The sequence below is a fragment of the Perca fluviatilis genome, chromosome 24 (genome assembly GCF_010015445.1).
Source record: "Perca fluviatilis chromosome 24, GENO_Pfluv_1.0, whole genome shotgun sequence".
In the NCBI taxonomy this organism is placed as follows: Eukaryota; Metazoa; Chordata; class Actinopteri; order Perciformes; family Percidae; genus Perca; species Perca fluviatilis.
Window position 1 is genome coordinate 10967120 of NC_053135.1, and position 23382 is coordinate 10990501.

General features: G+C 39.6%; 3 protein-coding genes across 6 annotated transcripts in view; 1 reads left to right on the forward strand and 2 right to left on the reverse strand.

Moving 5' to 3' along the window:
- The window catches only part of LOC120554116 (immunoglobulin superfamily member 10-like), a 32555-nt gene extending 18799 nt beyond the window's left edge, over positions 1 to 13756 (reverse strand). Inside the window, exons 1-3 of one of the 2 annotated variants that reach the window (XM_039792735.1) lie at positions 13691 to 13756; positions 2435 to 2773; positions 2070 to 2357 (exon numbers count right to left, since the gene is read on the reverse strand). In XM_039792735.1, coding sequence (XP_039648669.1) covers positions 2070 to 2357; positions 2435 to 2773; positions 13691 to 13745 — 682 coding nt within the window. In that variant the 5' untranslated portion in view covers positions 13746 to 13756. Of the gene's footprint in view, positions 1 to 2069; positions 2358 to 2434; positions 2774 to 3701; positions 3819 to 13690 lie in introns of those variants that run through there. The other variant, XM_039792736.1, reaches the window with a different exon arrangement.
- On the reverse strand, positions 16 to 21930 carry LOC120554119 (OX-2 membrane glycoprotein-like). Of its 2 annotated transcripts, XM_039792740.1 has the most exons (10): positions 21587 to 21728; positions 18755 to 19011; positions 17125 to 17463; positions 16758 to 17045; positions 16644 to 16682; positions 16455 to 16557; positions 16315 to 16371; positions 15895 to 15957; positions 15545 to 15644; positions 17 to 516 (listed from the first exon to the last, which is right to left on the reverse strand). In XM_039792740.1, the coding sequence occupies exons 2-10, from the start codon at positions 18807 to 18809 to the stop codon at positions 442 to 444; spliced, it is 1119 nt and encodes a 372-aa protein (XP_039648674.1). In that variant the 5' UTR covers positions 18810 to 19011; positions 21587 to 21728; the 3' UTR covers positions 17 to 441. The 2 variants fall into 2 exon arrangements, with proteins under 2 accessions (XP_039648673.1, XP_039648674.1); XM_039792739.1 differs by lacking the exons at positions 18755 to 19011; positions 21587 to 21728 and adding an exon at positions 21751 to 21930 and having other exon boundaries at positions 16 to 516.
- LOC120554118 (EF-hand domain-containing protein 1-like) lies at positions 5139 to 23208 on the forward strand. 2 transcript variants are annotated; one of them, XM_039792738.1, is made up of 11 exons: positions 5176 to 5351; positions 6218 to 6439; positions 6534 to 6821; positions 6949 to 7089; positions 7863 to 8055; positions 8353 to 8579; positions 8734 to 8874; positions 9069 to 9282; positions 9399 to 9512; positions 22316 to 22354; positions 22495 to 23208. In XM_039792738.1, exons 1-11 carry the CDS (start codon positions 5289 to 5291, stop codon positions 22521 to 22523), a joined length of 1671 nt encoding a protein of 556 aa, XP_039648672.1. In that variant the 5' UTR covers positions 5176 to 5288; the 3' UTR covers positions 22524 to 23208. The 2 variants fall into 2 exon arrangements, with proteins under 2 accessions (XP_039648671.1, XP_039648672.1); XM_039792737.1 differs by lacking the exons at positions 22316 to 22354; positions 22495 to 23208 and adding an exon at positions 9697 to 10363 and having other exon boundaries at positions 5139 to 5351; positions 9399 to 9551.
- Positions 23209 to 23382: the final 174 nt, after the last annotated feature.

Genomic DNA, 23382 nt, shown 5'->3' on the forward strand with positions numbered 1-23382 from the left:
TTGTACGATATCCATTTTGAGATGTTTTGTGGTGTTTGAACTTTTTTTCTGTGTCGGCATATAGACAACATCTCACCTGCATAAATTAATATCATTATTATTAATAACAAGCCTAGGTATAGCCAACAGTTTAAGGAGTAGCCTATTAATATACTTACACCCTGCCTGTGAAATAATATGATCTAGATGGATAGAGAGATTATAAATCCAGGGCAACAATAACATGTGAATGCCAGTAAAACCCCCTTCATCACACAAACTTTTTATAAAAACTGTTTTATTAACAAAAAAACTAACTCAGATGTGCGAAGTAAAGAATTGTCAATAGGAAATAAAAACATGTCATCTAAAATGAGATAATTAGACATAGTGGTAAAACTCAATAACCACATATGTTAATAAATAAGTATAAAGTTCATTGCGTTAGTGTATCGCATGACATCAGATGTGGATGAGGACAGAGTCAGTGCCAGTGGGGGTAAGAGGGGGGTCCCGGGCCTTTGTTGATGAGGCCAGCTGCAATCGGGAAGAAACAGGCCTTTCATAAACTTATTTTTAGCTTACGTCGCTGCAAAGATTTTAAGTGACCTTTTCGCATCAAATTTTTTATTTGTTTAACATTCCTTAAATAAAGGACCATTATACAAACAATGTGAAAACATAAAAATGATAATGAAATGTTATTAAAAAGATCATATAAACATGGAACGGTATACAAAATATAAAACCTATTTTTTTGGAAACACTCTCTCACATGTTTTAGTTTATGTCTGAGTGTCTGAGTACTGGTGCTGCAGTCTTGAGGGTTATTCTGTGTTACATTGTTGACACTGATCAAAATCAAGTCTTCTTGCTATTGAAGGTGACGGCTCTGGCTTGTCACTTGTTGGACTTTTCTCAGGAGGTGTCCGTTTTCTGATCTGATTGTCCTGCGTGACTACACACGTATGGACCCTTGAGAAGAAAAAGACGCTCACATTATTACATGATGCCATACATATTTCTATAACTAAATTCCTCTGAACAACAGGAATGAACATGCTGACTGTGAGAGCACAATGATGGCTTCATGTACAAATATATGTAGAGAGACAAGGTGGTATAGAAAAAAAGAATTCTGAAATAGACAGAGTGCAGAACATTTCAAAAATGTAATGAAGTATTAAATATGTGTAAGTTAATAACAATTAGAAAGTGTCTTACTCATCAGGTTCTTGGATGCTTGTGTTGTCCGTCTTGTTCTCCTCAGAGTCCCTGTGTGACAGACTGAAGGATTTAAGAATAGTTAGAGCAGGACAGACATTTATCAATTATTTATTTACTGGTTCCTATGTTTTCGTATAAGCATCACGGTGATGATTACAGCAGAACATTTGCAATGACTAAATGAAACTGAACAGGTAATATGAATAAACATGCTGACAATGAGTAACAGTGATCCAAAAATAAAGAGATAAAGTGATATTCATTACAATTACATTATGCCGTAAATATCAGATTATCCAGGAAGTTAAAAGGATAATAAGTTGATATATGGCAAAATGTGACAATATACAACAGAGTGTAGACAGGTCAAATCATTTTGTGAGTGTGAAGTGAAGGATGACAAGTAAAGTGTCTTACTTAATAGTATCATGGATTGCAGTTGGAGACATCTCAGCCACCTCCCTGTGTGACAGACTGAAGGATTTAAGATCAGTTAGAGCAGGACAGACATGTATCACCTATCATAGAGTGAGACAGATAGTGACTAAAAGAAGTACCTGTTGTGATTTTTTTGTCTAAGCATGATGGCAGTGATGATGACAGCAGCAACAACACAAACACAGGCTACCAATACCACAGACAATATGATCCAAGTCCTACCTTTAAGGAAAAATGGGAAAAATTTTGATATGATAAACAACAGTTATTAAACGATTGAATGGTAATACATCTGAACATTAACTTACTGCGATCACTATTATTAGTTTCAGATTCCTCATCAAAACCTAAAAAAAAAAAGAAAAGACATGATCTATGAAGTATGTATCAATCCATAAATCTGTATCTTTAGAAGTGTTTCTCACCATCAGCAGACGGCTGTCTGATCTCAGGAATCATGGTGAACACCTCTATCTGAGGACCAGAGAGCACTCGCACTGCACATCCAACCTGTGTGCTGTTGCCATGGAGACGAGGCAGCACAGCTGTAGTGGTGACAGTGACTGTACCGTTGGTGTTGGTGACACTGGAAGAGTTGTGGTGAGGGACAGTCAGTGTAACTGTGGGAGCAGGTCGACCTGTGGCCGAGCAGGACACTACTGCCTCTTCAGGAGAGTTGGATTCTCCAACATGGAGAATGGCTTCATGCAGCTCTGGAAAGAGCATATAGTTTAAAAATATCACATGAATGACCATGTAAATGTCTCTGATAATACAGTTAGGTTCTTACCATAGAGAAGGAGGCAGGTTGTAGCAGTGAGAGCACCTTCAGGGTAGATGTTAAACAAACAGAGATAGCATCCTTCATCCTGCTCCGTCACCTTCCTGATGACTATGGAGCTGTTCTGTAGTCCAGCATATTTAAACTCCACGTTGTTTCTAAATTCAGGATTCACTGATTTACCAAATTTGTTGCTGTAAGTAGCTAGATTCTTCTCCCCCTCAGGTAAACGTTTCTGCCATGTGACCTGCAGAACATCTTTAGATTGCATCAGCTGACAGTTTAACTGAGCCTCTTCTCCCACTGCTGCCATCACAGTCTGCTGGGTTTCTATCAGAGAGGTTAGACCTGCAGGAAACACAACTCAAACATTAATAAGATACTCCACAGAATTCACTTCACTGTACAAATATGTTTAGACTGGGATTCTCATCAGAAATATATCTGTATTCCACACAAATAGCCTGGGTAGCTATGTTTACATCACCTGGACCACTACACAAACATTACACATTTGTGGAAAGAGATGACAAGACACTATCCCTCTGAACTGGACATCACTGAAGACCATGTAAGCATAAGAATATATATATATATATATATATATATATATATATATATATATATATATATATATATATATATATATATATCTTATTGGTATAATTAGTGTCATTATTATCATTATTTGTATTGGTATTAATATTATAGCTACTGATAATCATTATATGGACACGACTGAATCTAACTGCTAATCCCTAATAAATCCCAATCAGGTCTGGGAGCAGTTTTGGAAGGGATCAAGCACACAATGGGCCAGACCCCTCCATATTATAATAGCAATATGAAAACTTCGTAGATACGGATCGTACTGTAATTAAAATTCATACCAATAATTAGGCCTACGTAAGGCAACAATAACAATAGCCTACTGCTGACCACGGATGTAAGAGAACGCTGCTGACCCGTTCTGCAGAAAGAAAGCAGATCTCCTGCAGGAGATGATAGCTCATATTGTGGTTGTGATGTAATAGGCTGCGATGCTGCAAGTCCACTTCAGGGATGAAGTCTGATTTGTTTTTTTATTTGCAAAATAGGATATAAAATATGACTTAACCAATGCAAAATCATTAACCGTCAAATAAAAGAGTTGCGCAACTACAATAAACAATACAAAGAAATAGCTCCATTTGGAGGCTATACAAATAAATCACACAGTTCTAGTAGGCTATATAAAGTACGGGAAACACACATGACTGTTTCATCTCTTTCTCACCTTCCTGAAAGACTCCAAACGCTCCCAACGCACTAAGGAAATATATGACTGTACGGTGTGCCATCTTTGGGTTTACCGCCACATTTTTAAAAGTGAAAGTCACCTGCACTTCTGATGCGCGCGTTAAAGGGCGGGTCTTAACTGTAGCGGGTCCAGGTAATACAGCCATGGTCTAGGTAGGGCCTACATTCTTCTTCTCTGGGGTTCTACTGCCCCCCAGAGGGGAAGTGTAGGCCTATTATAGGACAATGTAAGACTCCACAGGGAAAAACATGCTGCCTTTTGAAGATGTTTTTGTAGAATTCATTTCAACCCTTAATCATTTCTATTTTATAACAGCCTATTTAATAGTTTAGTTGTGTTGTGTATTTTTGTTCTCAGGTAGGCCTATGGTTTATTAAGATGATTTTTTTTTCAGGGATACAATCCTAGTGTCTCTGTTTGGTTGATGTATTTGTTTCCAGAGGATCAGTCCATCAACACAGATCTCAGCATTTAAAGAAAAGAATCAAAAATATCATATAAAGAGCATTAAGGAGGTTTAGTGATGTATCCTTATTTTTGATACAATATGTTTAATTCACAGTCGCCTACATTGCCTTTTCTAGCTATTACAATTATTATTATATACATGTAACTGCTTCACACAATTGTATTTTCTTTTGCATCCCTATTATCCAAATGTATTTATCAAATATTTGTCCAATTCTGAATGTTTTATTGTCTTACTATATTTCTTATGATTGTACTTTCTGTGTTGTTGTTCTGACTTGATGACATTGTAAAAGAGGGTTGCCCCTCAATGGTCTCGCGAGGATAAATAAAGGTTATAATAAGTCATTTCCCCCCTTTGGGCCCTCTATGGGTTGAACTGCAAAGGGCCCAAGCTATGGATTTCAGGGGGGCTGCCCATGTGTGGGCTTACCACTAAAAATCCACAGTGGGTCCCGATGGCGGATGTATGTGGGCTGCCCCTGGCCACACTAAACCCAAAGGGGGCCCGCAGTGCCCTGTTTGCTGGGATATATCTATGGGACATATGGTGGATGACCTGTCAATTTGTATCAGTGAGATGGATTGGTGTTGCTCGCCCCCTGGTGGTGAAGTTAGAGCTCTTCAGTTTGTGTTGATAAAGTCTCCCATTTATGATAAAGTTATTTTTAGCTACTGCAAATGGTTTTTCGGATAAAACTTTTTATATAATACTTTTTTATTAATTAGGCTATTACATTAGGCCTACTAAATAAAAACAGCTTGATATTATGGATTTTTACTATTTTTAAAAGTTTGTCAATTCCAATTTCTTATCATTCTGGACATTAATTAATTAGGCTAGCCTTGGTTTAAACTCGGAATATATTTTAGTAGCCTAGTTTTCATAAATAGTTGTTTACTTTTTTGAAATGCTCTTGACATGGTTGCTGTCCTGTCGTTTCCATGGATACCACAAACTTACTACGACGGAGCTGTGGAGTTTACCAAAACGTAGCTAGCTAGGCTAAACTAATTCCACCATTTACCAAAAGTACTCTGTTAAACATCTTGCGCAGGTGAGGAAATTGAAAGAAAAATACCTCAAGAGCGACAATGTCTGGGAACTGGAATAGCGGACTTCCATTTTTACCAGGATACGCTTTTTATGATGTTACGGTAAGAATGTTGGTTATTCTTCTACAGGTTTGACGTTAGCTAAGTCACTTTATTTATTCGCAAGGATATTGCTGTTTTTCTATCTGTAACGCATTCCTCCAGTCCTTTGTGTCGAATAAGTGGATAGCAGTTTCGACAGTGCTATTCAGGCCTGAGCGAGTTTCTAAAATTAAAATTAAAATTAAAAAGTGTTTATTCTAGGGTTTTTGTTAAAGGCCACCCCTGTTTTTAAGTGGTATGTTCTGTCTGCCCAGCGCAGTTCAAGAGGCTATTAGCTAGTCGCCCAAAACAATTGTAGCTGCTTTGTTTAGGACTGTTGTGTGCGTTCATTTAACTCAATTAGACTACTTTAAGTCTGATATTAATACGGGTTTATGCATAATCATCTATTTTTTAGTTAGTTCTTGCTCTTCTCCACTTATAGCCACTTAAGAGCCAGTCAGTTGGTCAGTTAGTCCATCATCAAATCATGTTAGCTCACAAAAACACCTCTTCTCCTTTTAACTCCCCTCTTCCTCTCTTCTTTTTCTACTCCTCTCCTCCTTTTCTCTTCCTCTCATTTCATCCTCTTCCTCTCTTCCTGTGTTTTTATCTGTTGGTGTGTGTGTGTGTGTGTGTGTGTGTAACTCCTCTCCTCTCCTTGTGCCTTGTGTGAGAGGGGCTGCAGTGTTCCATAGAGCCTATGCATCCAATACGCCTCTGTTTTGTAATTTCTCATTGTAAACACTATTAAGCCTGTAGTCACTGTATCTTGTTGGTTCAAGCTATATACATTTTGTTGTTGATAGCTGGCCTGGCACCATTGTGGTTTGTATTGTGATTTACCAGCGCTAACGTATCTCCTCCTGAATGATCTGTCTCTGCAGAAGTCAGCCTTCCATCGTCCCCAGACACTGGACTACAAGAATGGCTATGCTCTGCCCCGTCGCCCTACTGCGGGCATTGGACAGGATCCTCTTTTCTCAGAGCAGTTAATCCTGCAGGAGATCAGTAAGCTGTCTTCTGAGACACCAGCCATTACTTATGGCTCCTTTGACCAGAATGTAGTCGAAGACTTCATCCCAGCTCATGTGGCCCTTGACAAGAAGGTAGATTAAGGCGTTAGAAGACCAGTATTTGAAGATTGTTGTTTCTGTCCAATTAACTGTCTAATAATTGTCTTTTCTTCGTCTTGTCTCGTAGGTGCTGCGCTACTATGCATATTTTCAGGAAAATATCCTGTTTTCCCCTGAAGAGGAGTGGCGCGCACGCCCAGTGGTCATTTACTACTACCTTGAGGATGACAGCATGTGCATCATAGAGCCCGTGGTAGAGAATTCTGGGATGCCGCAGGGGAAACGGATCAAACGCCAGCGTCTGCCCAAGAATGCACGTGGAGAGCATTACCAGTGGAAAGACCTGAATATTGGCATGGACCTGGAGGTGTACGGGGTCAAGTACCACATCACACAGTGCGATGTTTTTACAAAGGTACAGCACTCACCTGGCCGTATGAATGCTCTCGCAGTATTATTTTCTCTGTGTGTCTGACAAAAAAAGTATGGATATTTTGTTGCAAATATACTCTGCGTCTGTGTCTCTCATTCATCACATGCAGGAATTCATGGAGAGCGAGGGCATTGTTCTGAACGACCCAGAGCCGATGCCTTGCGTCAGTCGTGGCAAAAACCCTCGGCCTTCCTACACAACACCGTCCGAATTTGACAACAAGCAGCAGTTTCTCACCATGGATCGTAAGGTAAAGGAAATTCCCTCCATTCAAAAACTCCCTGGATCATCTTTACCAACCCTAATCGATAGCTATTAACAAAGAAGCAGGAGTACAAGAACATCTCCTATTCAAGGTTTTTAGAAAAGAAAAAATGATCTGCTTTTTGTTTGTTTTTATACCTGCCATAATGTTATATTGGCTTTTGCAGATATCAGTATAGGTCACCTAGTCTAACTAAAACCTTCTTATTTAATTTTTGAAGCCAATTTCATAGATTAATTGACACCTTTATGGAACCTAAAACAAAGTGTTGTTCCAAACCAGTGACATGTTTCAAATAAGTGACCCTGCATGCATAGTTAAAGGTGCAGTAGGCTTACACTTATAAAACTAACTTTGTGTCATATTTACTAAAACTAACCCTATGTTCCAGTAGAACTACATGACGCAGGTAATTAAAAAAAATAAATCTGGCACCACCTACAGCCTGTAGTGCGATTTGCAAAAATCCACAGCTCCCTATTCAGATGCACCAATCAGGGCCAGGGGGGTGTCTTAACTGCGTGAAAATCACTGCTCGTGCAAACGCATTCATTCTCCCTTGTGGCGGGGAGGGGCTTAGGAGACCGTTTTGTGCTTTAGCGGAAAGGGGGGGAGGGACTGAGAAGTTGTCGATGTTCAAATGTTTTGGATCTTCGCAATCCTACCTACGGTACCTTTAATTAGGTGTTTTTAATTTGAGATTTGCAGTTGGCATACCCATTCTAGTTTCATGCCTCTTTTAACCTCTTCTCGGTCAGGTGCTGCGTTTCTTTGCCCTGTGGGACGACGCTGACTCTCTGTTTGGGGAGACCCGGCCTGTTACCATCCAGTATTACCTGGTGGACGACACGGTGGAGATCAGAGAGATCCACAAACCCAACAGTGGCCGCGACCCCTTCCCCATCCTGATGCGCAGACAGAAGCTGCCCAAGAAAATCAAACCAGAGTTGGGTGAGAAGCAACGCTGTGTCACTTTTAGCTGCGTCTATAACTGCATTAGATCTGATAACGTGCTTTGGTCGGGTGCCTCTTTGCTCCCAGTCATGTACAGTTAAATGTGAATGCCTTTAGAAAGTGTCTCCAATTTTACATCATAACATCAACAACACAATTTATTTAATCTGACACTGTAATTGAGTATTGTTTATAATGTTTTTTTGTCAACTATTTCTGTACTACGGAACAATCTGAATTGTTTCTGACGACATGAAATAGATTTAAAGACAAAATACTCTTATTCCTATCCAGAGACCTTTCCCAGATGTGTGCTGGAGGTTACAACAGCAGAAGTAGACGAGTACCACTCCCCCAAAGACTTCCAGGCGGGTCAGAGGATTACCCTGCTGGGCCGTCACTTCCTGCTGTGCGACTGCGATGACTTCACTAAAGAGTATTACCAAAAGAACCACCCTGACGTGAAGATGGATCCCTCAGAGGTACCAAAAAACACTGACCTGCTTCAGGAGAAGAAGAAGGTGAGAAACTGATACTGATCTCTTTTGTTGTCCTTTACAAAACTATATCATCAGTATTGCCTGAGGGTATGTGACTTAATGTTGTTATAGATTAAAAAAAAATATATATATATAAAAAATCTCATTTGTTACCCTCTCCTGTCCACGTTTACAGGAGGTTCCTCCCTATAATGGTTTTGGTTCACTTGAAGACTCTCTCCAGAATTGTTACTCTTTAATTCCTGAACCCCCCAAAAAGAATGTGCTAAAGATGCTGGAAAACGACCACAAAGTGTTGCGCTACAGTGCCAGGCTGGTGAGTCCAACACGTGTGACAACGTGTCTGTGCTGCTTCTTTGACTAAACCCTCTGAATAACTAGTAGTTTGCTGTATGTACAGTACATAGTTACAAGTTACCAAACTGCATTCAACCAAAATCCAGAGCCATTAACAACAAACCAGATCATTTCTCGCTGTACTTCAGCTGCCCTGTGTTACTGACATTTCAGGACTCCCAGAATCCCGGAGATGAGGGCCGACGTTTCATCCTGTCCTACTTCCTGTCCAACGACATGATCAGTATTTATGAAAAGCCCGGTCGCAACTCTGGTATCATTGGTGGCCAGTTCCTGGAAAAGACGCGCATCCCCAAGCCGGGCTCTACACTGGACAATCCTGAGTTCTACTCACCTGCAGACTTTGCTATTGGAGCCACTGTGGAGGGTAACACTCTCAGCCTGTATTTATTTGTTCTGTTATTATGTCTTAGTTTAATAGACAACATAACCTAAAATCTCAGCTCACGGCATCCTTCTCCTCTCTCTCGTCTGTTTTTGCAGTTTTCAGCCGCCGCTTTGTGTTGACCGATGCTGACCACTATGTGCTGACGTACCTGGAGTCCAACACAAGCCAGATCCCGTGTCAGACGCTGGATTCTTTGCGACAGAAGCTGGGTGTAGGGACGACAAATAATCAACCGGCTGACCAAAATGGTAAAAAAAAATCAAATCAGCCATTTAGCAAGTTCTCTAGAATTGTACCTCAGTTGTTATGGTTTTCCAGTAGATGTCACATGTTACTTTATCTTTTGACTTATACAACAATTTATGCCCATTCTTTTTTTTAATTCTTTATCAGGTGATGATGTAGGAGAGCCATCTTCATGATGTCGGGGAAGGCTGGATTTCCTCAAGAGTTGTTCACTCCCCCGATAAATTAGACCACAAATCAAATCAAAGCCTGTGCAGAACTTTTCTTCACATAAACTGGACCTGCTGCAGAAAATTCAACAACTGTTGTAGGTGTGATTGACTTCAAAATATCCTTCTTCTTCTCTCCAAAGCCTACCCTAAAATCTTATTCGCTAAATAAAAATACAAAGTTATGTTAGAGGCGGGAAAACAAGCATTTCATCAAGAAAACTACGTTCCCTTAGCCACATTATACTAACAAAAGGCCAACTCAGGGGCACTTTTAGCATGCTGTCATTAGCATTCAGTCAGAATCACCTAAACCCACTGCTGTCTTACTGAAGGAACACTGGAAATGAAGAAACTAATTCGACATAATTCTGCATCCATTTGTCTCCATTTACCAACTGGCAACGATAGCGTTTTTCATTGCAGCAAAAGAGAACATAAAGACCAACAATTGAACATTTTGTTGACAGATGTGTCAGGTGTATAAAATGAAAATATAGAAAAATGACTTCACTTACAATCTTGACAGTAACGTTTGCGCCGGGCCAACAAGGGGGACCACAGTTTAGTTTGGTCCGGTTTTCAACCACCAGTTCTGTGACCAAGAAATCTGCTATTTCTGCTGCCTCAGAGTGCTGGTACCACACGTCATCATACATAATAGCACTACAATTAAAAGTGAAGTAAATAACTCCAAGATAAGGTACAAAATCAAAATAGATTGACTAGTACTACTGCTTATTCACATATACACCTTTATATAATTAGTATAGTGGCGTGATTTTAAAATGTCACAGTGTAATTGAATGATATTACTTAAGTCCTTTCTGACAGGTTGGAGCAGCGTAAAGAGGAAGATTAAACGTTTTTTGTTTTTTTAATCCAGGGCAACAAAACAGAGTAAACATAAATGAAATCACTTACCACATTAAAACATCATGGTTTCATTGGCCAAACAAAAACGAATGAATATATGGAATGACTCAATGAATACATTCATAAAAACACATACATTTAAAGATTAGATTATTACAAATTTGTCTTTATAATAATTACAACCATACAGTATATGTGCACTGAGAAATAAACAGTACGCAAAAAAATGAACGTTAAAGTGCAAAATGACACGTATATATTATGTCTATTATTTAATATATTATCTCTAATTTAAATTCTATATATAGATATACATTATTTATACAAATATCATTTTGATTGCTTCACCTGTGAACTTTATCGATAATTTCATCAAATAAATAAATTTGCTGTGCAAAAAATTAATGTAGGCTATTAAAATCTTTACATTCTTGGTGTGATCATCTTCTTCTTCCTTTCTCTTTTTTCCCAACAAAGCACACTAGATGGAGCCAGAGGACATTTCCTTGTTTTCACCAAAACAAATCAATTGGTTATGCTGTGATATGCCCGTTGGATTACCATATTCGTAGACAATTAAATTGCGTATTAAACTGGGCCTACAACAATGTATAGGGCGGCCTAAAGCCTTTATACACACCTTTTTAGTGAATAGAATACTAAGCTATTAAAATAGTAATTGTTGGCATGATTTTATGAATCATGTTGTAATGTTAAACATACATGTTGAAAAGTGAAACCATTAGGATGAACTGTATCTGTGGATGGCTAGATTAGTGACTACCTTACTACAGGCCAGTAGCATATTAATAATGGTTGTTTTTTCCCCACTAATAACCTGATTTATATTTGCTAATAATATGTTGGATTCATGTTAAGACGTTTTCATTTTTGAAAAAACTTAACAAATTAACAATAATTTGGTGGCCCCCTGCAGTAACTCTGAGGACCCGCTAGGTGTCCCGGAGCCCCTAAACTGAACAGGTAATATGAATAAATGTGCTGACAATGAGTAACAGTGATCCAAAATCAAGATATAGTGATATTCATTACAATTACATTATGCCGTAAATATCAGATTATCCAGAAAGTTAAAAGGATAATAAGTTGATATAGAGGCAAAATGTGACAATATACAACAAAGTGTAGACAGGTCAAATCATTTTGTGAGTGTGAAGTGAAGGATGACAAGTAAAGTGTCTTACTTATTAGTATTATTGATTGCAGTTGATGGCATCTCATCCAGCTCCCTGTGTGACAGACTGAAGGATTTAAGATCAGTTAGACCAGGACAGACATGTATCACCTATCATAGAGTGAGACAGATAGTGACTAAAAGCAGTACCTGTTGTGATTTTCTTGTCTAAGCATGATGGCAGTAATGATGACAGCAGCAGCAACACAAACACAGGCTACCACAGACAATATGATCCAAGTCCTACCTTTAAGGAAAAATGGGAAAAATTTTGATATGATAAACAACAGTTATTAAACTACTGAATGGGAATACATCTGAACATTAACTTACTGCGATCACTATTATTAGTTTCAGATTCCTCATCAAAACCTGAAAAAAATAAAAGACATGAGCTATATAGTATGTATCAATCCATAAATCTATATCTTTAGAAGTGTTTCTCACCATCAGCAGACGGCTGTCTGATCTCAGGAATCATGGTAAACACCTCTATCTGAGGACTAGAGAGCACTCGCACTGCACATCCAACCCGTGTGCTGTTGCCATGGAGACGAGGCAGCACAGCTGTAGTGGTGACAGTGACTGTACCGTTGGTGTTGGTGACACTGGAAGAGTTGTGGTGAGGGACAGTCAGTGTAACTGTGGGAGCAGGTCGACCTGTGGCCGAGCAGGACACTACTGCCTCTTCAGGAGAGTTGGATTCTCCAACATGGAGAATGGCTTCATGCAGCTCTGCAAAGATCATATTAAAAAAAATATATCATATGATATCACATGAATGACCATGTAAATGTCTCTTATAACACAGTTAGGTTCTTACCATAGAGTAGGAGGCAGGTTGTAGCAGTGAGAGCTCCTTCAGGGTAGATGTTAAACAAACAGAGATAGCATCCTTCATCCTGCTCCGTCACCTTCCTGATGACTATGGAGCTGTTCTGTAGTCCAGCTTTAATCTCCACTTTGTTTCTAAAGTCAGGATTCACCCATTTACCAAAGGTGTTGCTGTAAGTAGCTAGATTGTTGTCCTCATCAGGTAAAAATGTCTGCCATGTGACCTGCAGAAGATCTTTAGATTGCATCAGCTGACAGTTTAACTGAGCCTCTTCTCCCACTGCTGCCATCACAGTCTGCTGGGTTTCTATCAGAGAGGTTACACCTGCAGGAGATGACAGCTTTAGAGGTGGAGCACACAGCATATTTCTTCACTTCAAATAATCCCAAACCAACTAAAATAGGATTTAGGGGAAAGGGGGACATATCTTCCAGTAATGAGAGTGAGGCTGCATGTTATCTGTGGTCCCATATGCTGAATTTAAACTGGGGGTTTAACGTTACGCTGCGTTACGGCTTTTGCCTATATATAAATCCAGTGTGTTCTTATTTTGAATGTCTGTGTCCTCTCGTGCGCCTGGAGCAGCAACTAACCCTTTATCAACCTGTGCAGGTACAGTAAGGAGATAAAAACACACCATCTGGGCAGAGAAAGTAGCCTACTGACAGCTGCTGTTTGGGACAGGACAGTCATCTATCTGGAACATTACGCAGCTTTAATAACACGAGGAACAAAACAGTACAAGTTCTACGGGCACCACGTGGATCCAGGTCAGACCCTGGAAAATAGGGCAGATGTTCCCGTGCGCATGTTGTGGTTACTCGACGTACACATGAAGTCTCATTTGTTTGTTCTTGAATTTTAGCATTAAACAATGCAAACATACTTTCAAAATTAGCCGCCTAAAACATTACACGACAATAAACACTAAAAACACAGGAGTCACACATCAGTCTAAGAACAACAGGCTACATTATATAGACTTAGGCTAAATTAAATGAGGCTACTGTATCATCTCTTTCTCACCTTTGTGAAAGACTCCCAACGCACAAAGGAACTGTAGGACTGCACGGAGCGCCATCGGGTCTGATTTAAATCTACCGCCCAAATGTATGAAGGTTGTCACAGGTCTGATGGTCTCCACCTTCACTGTGGCCCAATTAGGCCATAAAGTGCAGGAGTGACACCAAGTACGCGCACGCGGCAAACACGTCTGAATAGCATTTCTGTATCCACTAGGCTACTCATATCTAGGCTGCATTACTAACACTACAGTATCTTACAGTTCTGTGTATACATGTGTTGACATTTTTAATTTTAAAGATAAATAGATCTACCAATCACAACACAACAGAGTGGCACCATAAACATGTCTAAAGCTTCCATACTTTATTCTTTCAGTGCTCAAGAAGAGACTGTACCTCCAAAAGCATGTATATGCTACACAACAGAAAACAATGCAGATTCAAAAATAAAGTCACAGTTTAAAGTTACAACAAAATTAAAATAAATACGCCTGAAACTACATATCAAATGCTAAAACTGACTTGAGACCACCTAAAGGTTAACTTACTGTGATCACCGTTATCAGACCTCTAGATTTCTCATCAAAACCTGAAAAATAAAAACCCGAAAAACAAAAAAGACATGAGCTATAAAGTATTTATCAATCAACATGTATCGCTGGAAGTGTTTCTCACCATCAGCAGACGGCATAAACAGTATTTGTTGCTGGTGCAGTCAACAGGGAGATTGGCTACAAAGTTACTGTACAACGATATCCATTTTGAGATGTTTTGTGGTGTTTTAACTTTTTTTCTGTGTCGGCATATAGACAACATCTCACTTACATAAACACACCTCTGGAGAAACTATGGGTTAAGTGTCTTGCTCAGGGACACATTGGTTGATGTATCGCAGTGGGAATTGAACCCAGATCTCCCACACCAAAGGCATGTGTCATTGTGCCACTGCGCCATCACCACCCTTTCTGACAGGTTGGAGCAGCGTAAAGAGGAAGATTAAACGTTTTTGTACTCTCTCATTTTCAAATATGTGTATTTCCAGACAATTAAAGGGCCCTACAACCATCCAGAGACATCCATCACTGGACAAACACCTCAGTTCCATATATGAATGGAATCAATATCATTAAATTTTGTCCAATTCTATTGTGAGGAGTCTTAGTTTTTTAATCCAGGGAAACACAACAGTACATAAATGAAATCACTTACCACATTAAAACATCATGGTTTCATCGACCAAAAAAAACAAATGAATATATGGAATGACTCAATGAATACATTCATAAAAACACATCAGTTTAAAGATTACATTGTTACAAATTTGATCTTTATCACAATTACAACAATACAGTATATGTGCACAGAGAAATAAATAACAAAAAATGAACGTTAAAGTGCAAAATGACCAAGACACATATATATTATGTCTATTATTTAATACATTATCTGTAATTTAAATTTTATATACAGTACATATAGATATAAATATGCTAATGTTAGCATAGAATCATTTTGAGTGCTTCACCTGTAAAATGTATTGATCATTTCATCAAATAAATAAATTTGCTGTGCAAAAAATTAATGTAGGCTATTACGTCACTGCAAAGATTTTAAGTGACCTTTTTGCATCAAATTTTTTTCATTTGTTTAACATTCCTTAAATAAAAGGAACAATATATAAACAATGTGAAAACATCAAAATGATAATGAAATGCTATTAAAAAGATCATATAAACATGGAACGGTATACACATTATCAAACCTATTTTTAGTTTTTGTCTGAGTACTGGTGCTGCAGTCTTGAGGGTTATTCTGTGTTACATTGTTGACACAGATCAAAATCAAGTCTTGTTACTATTGAAGGTGACGGCTCTGGCTTGTCACTTGTCGGACTTTTCTCAGGAGGTGTCCGTTTTCTGATCTGATTGTCCTGCGTGACTACACACGTATGGACCCTTGAGAAGAAAAAGACACTCACATTATTACATGATGCCATACATATTTCTATAACTAAATTCCTCTGAACAACAGGAATGAACATGTTGACTGTAAGAGCACAATGATGGCTTCATGTACAAATATATGTAGAGAGACAAGGTGGTATAGAAAAAAAGAATTCTGAAATAGACAGAGTGCAGAACATTTCAATAATTTAGTGAAGTATTAAATATGTGTAAGTTAATAACAATTAGGAAAGTGTCTTACTCATCAGGTTCTTGGATGCTTGTGTTGTCCGTCTTGTTCTCCTCAGAGTCCCTGTGTGACAGACTGAAGGATTTAAGAACAGTTAGAGCAGGACAGACATTTATCAATTATTTATTTACTGGTTCCTATGTTTTCGTATAAGCATCACGGTGATGATTACAGCAGAACATTTGCAATGACTAAATGAAACTGAACAGGTAATATGAATAAACATGCTGACAATGAGTAACAGTGATCCAAAAATAAAGAGATAAAGTGATATTCATTACAATTACATTATGCCGTAAATATCCGATTATCCAGGAAGTTAAAAGGATAATAAGTTGATATATGGCAAAATGTGACAATATACAACAGAGTGTAGACAGGTCAAATCATTTTGTGAGTGTGAAGTGAAGGATGACAAGTAAAGTGTCTTACTTAATAGTATCATGGATTGCAGTTGGAGACATCTCATCCACCTCCCTGTGTGACAGACTGAAGGATTTAAGATCAGTTAGACCAGGACAGACATGTATCACCTATCATAGAGTGAGACAGATAGTGACTAAAAGCAGTACCTGTTGTGATTTTTTTGTCTAAGCATGATGGCAGTGATGATGACAGCAGCAACAACACAAACACAGGCTACCAATACCACAGGCAATATGATCCAAGTCCTACCTTTAAGGAAAAATGGGAAAAATTTTGATATGATAAACAACAGTTATTAAACTACTGAATGGGAATACATCTGAACATTAACTTACTGCGATCACTATTATTAGTTTCAGATTCCTCATCAAAACCTGAAAAAAATAAAAGACATGAGCTATATAGTATGTATCAATCCATAAATCTATATCTTTAGAAGTGTTTCTCACCATCAGCAGACGGCTGTCTGATCTCAGGAATCATGGTGAACACCTCTATCTGAGGACTAGAGAGCACTCGCACTGCACATCCAACCCGTGTGCTGTTGCCATGGAGACGAGGCAGCACAGCTGTAGTGGTGACAGTGACTGTACCGTTGGTGTTGGTGACACTGGAAGAGTTGTGGTGAGGGACAGTCAGTGTAACTGTGGGAGCAGGTCGACCTGTGGCCGAGCAGGACACTACTGCCTCTTCAGGAGAGTTGGATTCTCCAACATGGAGAATGGCTTCATGCAGCTCTGCAAAGAGCATATATTTCAAAAATATATCATATGAATGATCACGTAAATGTCTCTGATAACACAGTTAGGTTCTTACCATAGAGTAGGAGGCAGGTTATAGCAGTGAGAGCACCTTCAGGGTAGATGTTAAACAAACAGAGATAGCATCCTTCATCCTGCTCCGTCACCTTCCTGATGACTATGGAGCTGTTCTGTAGTCCAGCACATTTAAACTCCACGTTGTTTCTAAAGTCAGGATTCACTGATTTACCAAATTTGTTGCTGTAAGTAGCTAGATTCTTCTCCCCATCAGGTAAAAGTTTCTGCCATGTGACCTGCAGAACATCTTTAGATTGCATCAGCTGACAGTTTAACTGAGCCTCTTCTCCCACTGCTGCCATCACAGTCTGCTGGGTTTCTATCAGAGAGGTTACACCTGCAGGAGATGACAGCTTTAGAGGTGGAGTGCATAACACTGAATATACACTAGGGTTTAACGTTACACTGCCTGACGGCTTTTGCCTATATATAAATCCAGTGTTTTCTTATTTTTAATGTCAGTGTCATCTCGTGCGCTTAGAGCAGCAGCTAACCTTTATCAACCTGTGCAGGTACAGTAAGGAGATAAAAACACACCATCTGGGCAGAGAAAGTAGCCTACTGACAGCTGCTGTTTGGGACAGGACAGTCCTCTATCTGGAACATTACGCAGCTTTAATAACACTGCATAGGCACCGATACCGTGGGTGCTCCGGAGCTCGAGCACCCACGGAAAATACCGAGCACCCACTAAGCACCCACGTGTGCCAGACTGCCAGTAGGCTACATTCATTTAAAATTAAACATTGCAATTGGTGCTAAGTGGAACGTCTGTCATAATGTGATTGGTTATGTCGCTGTCAGTCCCCTGCTCCATATCCTATGCACCAATCACAGCGTCTCTTGGATGAAAGTGCGTGCATGTGCGTTAGGTAATCAGAGTGAGAATTAAATTGACAGATTTGTTATTAAAAAAGCAAAACCTAATGATGCAAGTGCATCAACGACACCCACCACCAGTGCAGAGAGTTCTTAATTTCCCATGAAGATGATCGCGGTTGATACCCCAGAATCGGTTACTGCACGCTAGATACGGAGCACCGCGAGCTGCCGGTCGTGGTGCTCCGTCAGGTCAGCGGTAGTTGGTGGTCAGTTAAACTTCTCATCCCCAATCCTGTGAGAAGTGGCGCTGTCCTGAGTTGAAAGATAGCCTACTTCAGGCGTGTGTTCGTGTCGGCCGCTGTCCATTTCCTAAGGTTCTGAAATGCAAACATTTTTTGACTACTTTTTTTTTAAAGGGCATGCGCCCTTGAGCACCCATGGAGTAAACCATAAATCGGCGCCTATGACACGATGAACAAAACAGTAGAAGTTCTACGGGCACCACGTGGATCCAGGTCAGACCCTGGAAAATAGGGCAGATGTTCCCGTGCGCATGTTGTGGTTACTTGGCGCAAAGGTGAAGTCTCATTTGTTTAGGCATTTGTTTCTTTGCAAGATGTCATAAAAAAGTGAATTTTAGCATTAAACAATGCAAACATACTTTCAAAATTAGCCGCCTAAAACATTACACGACAACAAACACTAAAAACACAGGAGTCACACATCAGTCTAAGAACAACAGGCTACATTATATAGACTTAGGCTAAATTAAATTAAATGAGGCTACTGTATCATCTCTTTCTCACCTTTGTGAAAGACTCCCAACGCACAAAGGAATTGAAGGACTGCACGGAGCGCCATCGGGTCTAATTCAAATCTACCGCCCAAGTTTTGGTGACTGGGAAGGACATATTTTTGGCTGGTCTTTAATTCAAATTTACCGCCCAAGTTTTGTTGACTGGGAAGGACTTTAAAAGGTTGTGGCCACGATGGGGCATCGATCAGAATGCAGACAAGATGTTCCTTTTAGGTGTTTTATTGGAATAAAGGTGTGTGTATGGTTCTGAAACAGAGATACAGGTATAAATCAGTAAAATGTAGACTCTATATATTAATGTCAAATAATTATTACATGCCAAGCAGGTATAAAATAAAACAAACACAATCAAGAGGTTAAATGATAGTTTTCTTATATATGACTTAAATGCAGTTATAATACATGCTTAATACTAAGCAAATACAAAACTTAGAAATGCAGTAGTACACTATCCTTGTTCAGAGATTAATTTGCTGCACATTAACTGCAACAATACACAACATGCTGAATTCAGCAGAACATAATAATTATGAGCTGCAGAATTCCTCCTTAACATAAACAACATTACACATTGTGCAAGAACAACATACAATATTTTTTAAATTGAGACAGGTAAGGCTTGCAAAGCAACACCTCCGTTAACAGCGTTCTAACAATTAAAGGGGTGATAGAATGCAAAACTGATTTTACCTTGTCATAGATGAATAATAACAGTTTAGTGGGTAACTAGGACATACATAGAACCTCTAAATCCCATTGACACCTCTTTTCTCTGCAAATCTCACTATTTGAAACTGCCTCTGAAAACGGGCGAATCTCAACGAGCCCCATAGTTGACGTCAACTATTGCGGCTCCTCCTCATTTGGCTCTAGTCGGTGTTTGTCACGCCCCAACATTTGCATAGGCTACACAACTGACCTGAGATCAGTTAGTCTTCTGAATCTAGGTCGTGCAGATCTCAGAAATTGTATACATTGTTCATATGCTATTTTACCATTAAATTCACTTCTGAGACTTTTATATGCAAGAAATCAACTATGTAGAGGTGAAATACGAAAATGTATGTCTAATTGCAAATTTTGTCCGACTGTGTGTCGGAGTTCAGAGGCTGGTGCTGCCTGTGTTGCTGCCTCACCGCCTGGCCTGCCTTCCTTCACAGACCCCGGCCTGCTGTGAGGTATATGGAGCTCAGTCACGGCTGGCAACCCACAGCACTCCATACCCGCGCAAAGTCACCGTTTTGGGCTAATGGACTACGAAACGCCGCTGCTCTGACAGAGCTCCAGGGCCTCCAACTCCCCTCTTCCTGCTAGCTAAATGCCCGGTGTATGTGAGTGAAAGCGCGGTCAGCGAGCTTGTTACGCCAGCATTCTCTTACCACAGGTTCCAGTTACTCTTTTAATGTGTGTAATTATAATGTGTTGAGTTATTTAAACAAACCATTGGGGAAATAAACGCTGCTTGTCCGTGAGTCTCATTGATAGAGCCTGCGGCTGGATGGAGCTGTATCAATGAGAGCTAGCTAGCCTCCTCTTAGAATTCCTCTGGAATTCACAAAAATTCATTAACTTGAAATCGGACACCGTTGTTAGGTTTATAAGACATTTAGTTAGATGTTTTGTAAGTGGCGTGACGAAATTCAAACTGTAAATATACTCGAATTAAGGCGAAAAGGACGCCAACTATCCGTGATTTGTAGCTAGGATTGAAGGGACAGTCGCAGCTAACGAAACACCTAGCTAGTCTTCACAAATATTAACTTGAAATTGGACACCGTTGTTAGGTTTATAAGACATATAGTTAGATGTTGTGTAAGTGGCGTGACGAAATTCAAACTGTAAATATACTCGAATTAAGGCGAAAATTAAGCTAACTATCCGTAGTTTGTAGCTACACATAGTTAGGATTGAAGGGACAGTCGCAGCTAATGAAACACTTTGTCTTCACAAATATTCATTAACTTGAAATCGGACACCGTTGTTAGCTTTATAAGACCTTTAGTTAGATTTTGTATAAGTGGTGTGACATGTGTGTAACATGAGGTAACAGATTGCTGGTGTAACAAGCTCGCTGACGGCGCTCTCACTCTCACACAACGGGCCATTTAGCTAGCAGGAAGAGGGGAGTTGAAGGCCCTGGAGCTCTGTCAGGGCAGCGGTGTTGGTAGTCCCTGCTGCCGTGACGGAGCTCCAAGCACTCATAGCAGGCCGGGGCCTGTGAAGGAAGGCAGGCCGGGCGGCGAGGCACCACCGGCGGGCGGCGAGGCAGCACCAGCGGCTGAACTCCGACACACAGTCTTACCAAATTTGCAATTAGCCATCAATTTTTGTAAAACGGCCCATATTTGAGCTTTATATAGTTGATTTCTCGCTTAAAAAAGTCTCAGAAGTGAATTTAATAACGAAATAGCCCGACAAACAATGTATAACTTTGTAGTGTCTGAAATATGAGGCCTGCTGCCGAGTCTCCCTTGTGTTTCTATGTAGTTTGCTCAAACCAATCAGCGCGTAGCTCATTCTGAATATTCATTAGCATACCATATTTGGAAGAAAAGCTCTCTCTCTCCAAATAGAGCCATATTCACAGGGTAGTTAAGGGCCTAATAAAATAGCATTCGGGCAATTTTCAGCCCAACCAATGTTACATACCCCATTAGGAGACCATAAGGAACAGTGTAAAATACCCTATATAATCATTCTATCACCCCTTTAAACACATGGGCAGTGCGAGGCTCCCACGAGCCACGACATTATTGCAGTGCAATAAACAGTGTAACATTATTATGAGGTAAAACGAATAACAAACATCCGTATTACTTACTGGTAGTTGCACGCAATTCTAGGAACTTACAAATAAGTATGCCTACAGAAACACTAGGCTATATCTTATAGGCTATAATCTAAACTGCGCAGTCTTTCAATGCCAACGCTCTAGTCCAAACTTTCCCGAAACTGAAACTGAGTCTTTCCAGAACTGCGCCTCACCTGTAAAGTGGGCGGGAGCAATCGGGGGCGGTGTCGACTCCGACGTTTCATCCTGTCCTACTTCCTGTCCAACGACATGATCAGCATTTATGAAAAGCCCGGTCGCAACTCTGGTATCATTGGTGGCCATTTCCTGGAAAAGACGCGCATCCCCAAGCCGGGCTCTACACTGGACAATCCTGAGTTCTACTCACCTGCAGACTTTGCTATTGGAGCCACTGTGGAGGGTAACACTCTCAGCCTGTATTTATTTTTGTTATTATGTCTTAGTTTTCAAAAGGAATATTTGTATTCAGTAATGACATCTTTGCTCCATGGAAAAATCAGCAATGTATAACTCATGTTGCTCCTGTATACCTGTCCTACTAGATACATTAAGCTGAATCCAGAATTGTTATTAAGTTAGAATTTAATTTCCAATAGGTGTTCAATAGATAACATAACCTAAAATCTCAGCGCACGGCATCCTTCTCCTCTCTCTCGTCTGTTTTTGCAGTTTTTAGCCGCCGCTTTGTGTTGACCGATGCTGACCACTATGCGCTGGATTCTTTGCGACAGAAGCTGGGTGTAGGGACGACAAATAATCAACCAGCTGACCAAAATGGTAAAAAAAAAATCAAATCAGCCATTTAGCAAGTTCTCTAGAATTGTACCTCAGTTGTTATGGTTTTCTATTTGGCATTTTACATGTTTTGACGTATACAACAATTTATGCCCATTCTTTTATTTTTTATTCTTTATCAGGTGATGATGTAGGAGAGCCATCTTCATGATGTCGGGGAAGGCTGGATTTCCTCAAGAGTTGTTCAACTCTTCGACATAATTCTGCATCCATTTGTCTCCATTTACCAACTGGCAACGATAGCAGTTTTTCATTGCGGCAAAAGAGAACATAAAGACAAACAAGTGAACATTTTGTTGACAGATGTGTCAAGTGTATGAAATGAAAATATAGAAAAATGACTTCACTTACAATCTTGACAGTAACGGTTGCCCCGGACTACAGGGGGGACCACAGTTTAGTTTGGTCCGGTTTGCAACCACCAGTTCTGTGACCAAGAAATCTGCTATTTCTGCTGCCTCAGAGTGCTGGTACCACACGTCATCATACATAATAGCACTACAATTAAAAGTGAAGTAAATAACTCCAAGATAAGGTACAAAATCAAAATAGAATGACTAGTACTACTGCTTATTCACATATACACCTTTATATAATTAGTATAGTGAAGTGATTTTAAAATGTCACAGTGTAATTGAATGATATTACTTAAGTCCTTTCTGACAGGTTGGAGCAGTGTAAAGAGGAATATTAAATGTTTTTGTACTCATTTAAAAATAGGTATATTTCCAGACAATTAAAGGGCCCTACAACCATCCAGAGACATCCATCACTGGACAAACACCTCAGTTCCATATATGAATGGAATCAATATCATTAAATTTTGTCCAATTCTATTGTGAGGAGTCTTATTTTTTTAATCCAGGGCAACACAACAGTACATAAATGAAATCACTTACCACATTAAAACATCATGGTTTCATCGACCAAACAAAAACAAATGAATATATGGAAGGACTCAATGAATACATTCATAAAAACACATCAGCTTGAAGATTACATTATTACAA

Excerpts from the sequence above, each read along its gene's own strand:
- LOC120554118 (XM_039792737.1), top strand. The coding sequence starts at position 5,289 with ATGTCTGGGAACTGGAATAGCGGACTTCCATTTTTACCAGGATACGCT. Across the intron at positions 5,352-6,217 it reads ACGCTTTTTATGATGTTACG|AAGTCAGCCTTCCATCGTCC; the intron begins GTAAGAATGTTG and ends CTGTCTCTGCAG. Across the intron at positions 6,440-6,533 it reads ATGTGGCCCTTGACAAGAAG|GTGCTGCGCTACTATGCATA; the intron begins GTAGATTAAGGC and ends CTTGTCTCGTAG.
- LOC120554119 (XM_039792739.1), bottom strand. The coding sequence starts at position 21,880 with ATGGCCACCAATGATACCAGAGTTGCGACCGGGCTTTTCATAAATGCT. Across the intron at positions 16,683-16,757 it reads CAGACAGCCGTCTGCTGATG|GTTTTGATGAGGAATCTGAA; the intron begins GTGAGAAACACT and ends TATTTTTTTCAG. Across the intron at positions 16,372-16,454 it reads AGACAAAAAAATCACAACAG|TCTGTCACACAGGGAGGTGG; the intron begins GTACTGCTTTTA and ends TAAATCCTTCAG.